We start from the raw sequence: 5,127 nt of genomic DNA on the forward strand, positions 1-5,127 counted from the left end.
TAATAACAATAGCTAGCGGCGCACACCCACACAGTCAGCTGTTTACGTAAACAAGCTTGAAGTTAACTAGAATTTGCCGTTCTTACCCCGTGCACCAGTCAGAGCCCTCTGTCGTCCATAGTGACAACAAGTTGGTTACATTTCAGACCATTCATTCTCGAAAAGGAGTCAAAATCTTAAAATAGTTGCATACTAAGAATGTTGAAGCAAAGGTGGCCATGAGGTAATGGTTTTATAAATAATCTCACAGCTACACACCAGCAAGGTCCAAATTCCTTTATCTCATCACCCAAGCACAAAGCACACTCACCTCCAAAATAAATCCAAATAAATATTTATAGATCTAGTCGATTATAGTTGTTTACTTTGATCTTAAATGAAGTAGAATATATCAAACTTTCAACAGTTAACCCCCCGCCCCCCCAAAAAAAAAAAAAAAAAAAAAATTCATAGAAAGTCACTTTTTTCCCTTCTGAGCCTCGTAGCTGATAATATGCACACTGCGTCTTACCTTTGATTTTGACCGGGGCGGACAGACATATCTTTCTGTTCTTCAGTACATCTTTTCTTCAGTACATCTTTTCTTCAGTACATCTTTCCATTAACATTGTTCAAGTAAATATAGCATTTCTGATGCCCTTGTCAGGAACAAAACCGAATTGTGTATAACGTTTGAATATAGATTTGAATTAGATTAGATATAATATCTCTTGTCTTAGACTGTTTCTCATTCTTCTCATGAGTATTCGCAACAAAGGTTTTGTAAAATGACTCTATAGGATTATTCTTCTATGCATATCACAATCAGTGACACCTTGTGTTTTAGATAGGGCTACAAAAATTGACTTCATCATATCTTACATACTCAGTTCCCCAAAATGATCACCACTTGCAATAGCTTGAACATTATCGTTATAATATATGTACATCTATAGATAAACTGGAGGGGAAAAGTGGGAATGGCCGGTTGTACAGGTCATTGTCTTGGACAGCATGTGGCCGTTAGAGAAGGTTTGACTGTACATTATTCTTCAGTTATGCTTTCCAACTACACAGTGACACTCCAGCAATATTTCACCCCTACCCTTTGCTTCTGTGAGTGCGTTCTTGAAAGGTTCATCATTACTGAAGGTCGTTCGGTTGACGAAATCGTTGAAGTTCTTCACGCAGATATCTCTGATCATGTCCAGGTCACGTATTGTCAGGATGGCCAACTTCCCTCGGTAGAAGCCATACACCTGAGGATAGTTACCATCTACTTCACATGTCATTTACGAGATAGGCTGCTTCCTCCATGCCAGACGGGGCCAACTCAGGCTCCGAAATGTACAACGTCCCACCAGACAGACAAAGATATCTGTCCCCGTCGTTTTATGTAAGAAAAATACTGAAATGATGCAAACAGCCCAAAAAAGGGAAATTAAGCGATTCTGTTCATTTTAACAAAGAATGATAATGGAAAAGAATCAGAAAAAAGATCAAATTTTGCTAAAGCATGAGGGGTGCATAAAACCACGGGGACAGAGATATACAACGTCCAAGCAGACAGACGATACCCCCTCCCCCCCCCAAAAAAAAAATAATAAAAAATAAAATAAAATAAAATAAAATAAAAGATAAATTTAAAAAAATAAAATAAAATAAAATAAAATAAAATAAAAAATAAATAAAAAATAAAAATAAATAAATAATACATACAAAATGTGAATCAAACTCCCTTTTCTGCTGTGTGCGACAACAAAGCGTCTAACCACTACACCACAGAGGCCAGTTCTGATTGTACCGACAATTGACTTCTCTTTTGAGAATCATGGGTTCAGCCTCTGAAACATTTTAGAGTGGTTTTTTTTCAGGGATCCATGAAAAAGAAAAGAAAACAATTCGAAATTTTGGGTTTACAATATTTGAAAAGCTGGTTGACAATATTGATGACATACAGCACACACATACACACACCCACATACTCACACACACACACACACACACACACACACACACACACACACACACACACACCGAGAGGTTTCCTTGAATATATTGTTTTAGTAAGCGTTTTACGACGCTTTTAACATACTTAGGTCATATAACGGACGGCGATTGGAGGTATTACAAGAGAATAATGAACACAAAAAGAAAGAGGAGAGATAAGGAAGATAAATTATGTTTGATGGGAAAGAAGGATCAAACCACACCAGAGCACGTGCCAATAACCCATATGTGAGACAGCGTGGTGGAATCAGGCTATCGTCAATTTTTGGGCATGTAAAGTTATTGGTATCATCTTAAAGCTTGTTCATATGTCTTTATCTAAATGAAAAAAATATCCATTTATCTTGATTACAAGTCGAGATATTTGCGAATGAAGGAGGTGGGTCACCTGTTTTCAGTACTAAAATTAGTGAGAAAATGGCCGCCAAAGATTAGTTATTTACTTAGCTTTAGAGTCCGTGGTAACTGAAAATTTACATTTGTTGTGCCTTTAATCAACGTTTTTCAGAAAAATTAATACAGAAATGAGTTCTTTAATGGGTATGAAAGGTGTTGAGCTAAAAGGCAAATATTTAATAAAAATTCACAAACCTGAAGAAAAATGCAAGTTTCTTCACTTTCATTATTTTGACGAGAGCCTGATTCCACCACGCTGCCTCAAAAATGTTTGATGAGAAAGAAGGATCGAACCACACCAGAGCTCGCGCCAATAAGCCACATTCAATCTATAACCCTCACCTTTTCATGTTTGTACTTAAAGTACAAATCGGTTTGGTAATTCATGATGCCAGCCCTTGCCTCAGCCACGAAGTTCCCAAACACGGGCCAGGGTGTGGGTCCCGGTATTCCCAGTTTCCGGAAGATCATGTGTGTGCTGGACATGTAGAAGACGTAGACCAGCAGCAGCAGGAGGACCAGGCACATTAAGGTCCAGGTCAGAGCTGACACCTCCATGGTGATCATTTATTGATGGGACTGGCTATATTTGGCTCTGAAAATGGAAAGACAAACATTCATTTGGCACCAAAAACAAAAAAAAAACTACAAAAAAACGCATACGAAATAATAATAATAATAATAATAATAATAATAATAATAATAATAATAATAATAATAATAATAATAATAATAACAATAGCTAGCGGCGCACACCCACACAGTCAGCTGTTTACGTAAACAAGCTTGAAGTTAACTAGAATTTGCCGTTCTTACCCCGTGCACCAGTCAGAGCCCTCTGTCGTCCATAGTGACAACAAGTTGGTTACATTTCAGACCATTCATTCTCGAAAAGGAGTCAAAATCTTAAAATAGTTGCATACTAAGAATGTTGAAGCAAAGGTGGCCATGAGGTAATGGTTTTATAAATAATCTCACAGCTACACACCAGCAAGGTCCAAATTCCTTTATCTCATCACCCAAGCACAAAGCACACTCACCTCCAAAATAAATCCAAATAAATATTTATAGATCTAGTCGATTATAGTTGTTTACTTTGATCTTAAATGAAGTAGAATATATCAAACTTTCAACAGTTAACCCCCCGCCCCCCCAAAAAAAAAAAAAAAAAAAAAATTCATAGAAAGTCACTTTTTTCCCTTCTGAGCCTCGTAGCTGATAATATGCACACTGCGTCTTACCTTTGATTTTGACCGGGGCGGACAGACATATCTTTCTGTTCTTCAGTACATCTTTTCTTCAGTACATCTTTTCTTCAGTACATCTTTCCATTAACATTGTTCAAGTAAATATAGCATTTCTGATGCCCTTGTCAGGAACAAAACCGAATTGTGTATAACGTTTGAATATAGATTTGAATTAGATTAGATATAATATCTCTTGTCTTAGACTGTTTCTCATTCTTCTCATGAGTATTCGCAACAAAGGTTTTGTAAAATGACTCTATAGGATTATTCTTCTATGCATATCACAATCAGTGACACCTTGTGTTTTAGATAGGGCTACAAAAATTGACTTCATCATATCTTGTGGACGTACTACTACTACTACTACTACTACTACTACTACTACTACTACTACTACTACTACAACTACTACTACTACTACTATTACTGACTTATAGCGTAGGTGTTCGTATGCTCATATCGGCACAATTTAGATCATTTAGGTGACAGCAGGCATAGATCATACCCTGCCTGTCAGGGCCAACCAGTGCTGAGAGGGATTCAACATCCCAGCAGAAAGACCCAGATACTCGATAAAAAATTTCCGCCCACTCAGGGGTCGAACTCGGATCTCCTAAGTACGACAGCCAAGTTCCTGACCGCTACAACACAGACACCGTACGGACAAGACCGCTTTGCTTTTAAAACAAATTTTAAGTACCCCCCCCCCCCCTCCGCCTCCTTTCAATACATTAATGCATTATACTTAACTGCCTTTTTCACAATATATGCGTATATTGTTGACGCCACCGGGCCTACCTGTCACAGTCTCATCTGAATGCACAGTACACAGTATTGCTAGAAATGTGAACAACACAACCACTAACTACCACGCACCGATCTCCTCTTCCTCGTACCACTGGTGCTTCCACGTTTCTACCCCTATGTTATATATACCATACCTCTGAGAACGAGTGGCCTTTACCATATACGGATCGCTCTGAGCTAAATCCACGCTACCGAATAAGGACAAAAATAGAATGCAGTTTATAACTAACCAGGACTTCTACCTTGAATGAAATAAATGTTTTAACAAATATATAAAAAAAATATATATAAAAAAATCAAAACAAAACAAAATTAAACTAAAGCAGCAGCGCATAGCGCTAATATCACGAGTACTTCGCGCTCTTATATTACGCAACAAAAACAGACAAGAATATTATATTGAAAATGTGCATGAATCGGTGGGACACAAAACTGTGTCCTTCTTCCTTACACGGATTTGTTTTCACTGTGAGTGTTAAGCTTTCCCGGTTTCCTTAGAAAGAGTGTGGGGTGTTTGTGTATGTGTGCATGTGTGTGTATGTGTGTATATGTGTGTGTGTATGTATGTGTGAGTGTATGTGTGTGTGTGTGTGTGTGTGTGTGTGCGCAAGCACGCGCGTCTTATATATGACAACATGCACGATATTCCAGAGGTACAACACAGGGGTTGGTGACGTAGAGCGACCAG

The 5,127-nt window shown here is 38.0% G+C and overlaps 1 protein-coding gene across 2 annotated transcripts in view; it reads right to left on the minus strand.

Moving 5' to 3' along the window:
• The window catches only part of LOC101852221 (cytochrome P450 3A24), a 15,062-nt gene extending 10,425 nt beyond the window's left edge, over nucleotides 1-4,637 (minus strand). Inside the window, exons 1-3 of one of the 2 annotated variants that reach the window (XM_005112583.3) lie at nucleotides 4,431-4,637; nucleotides 2,728-2,980; nucleotides 1,085-1,238 (exon numbers count right to left, since the gene is read on the minus strand). In XM_005112583.3, coding sequence (XP_005112640.1) covers nucleotides 1,085-1,238; nucleotides 2,728-2,952 — 379 coding nt within the window. In that variant the 5' untranslated portion in view covers nucleotides 2,953-2,980; nucleotides 4,431-4,637. Of the gene's footprint in view, nucleotides 1-1,084; nucleotides 1,239-2,727; nucleotides 2,981-3,626; nucleotides 3,706-4,430 lie in introns of those variants that run through there. The other variant, XM_005112584.3, reaches the window with a different exon arrangement.
• Between the last annotated feature and the right edge of the window lie 490 nt (nucleotides 4,638-5,127).

This window comes from Aplysia californica, unplaced genomic scaffold, assembly GCF_000002075.1.
Source record: "Aplysia californica isolate F4 #8 unplaced genomic scaffold, AplCal3.0 scaffold01326, whole genome shotgun sequence".
NCBI lineage: Eukaryota > Metazoa > Mollusca > Gastropoda > Aplysiida > Aplysiidae > Aplysia > Aplysia californica.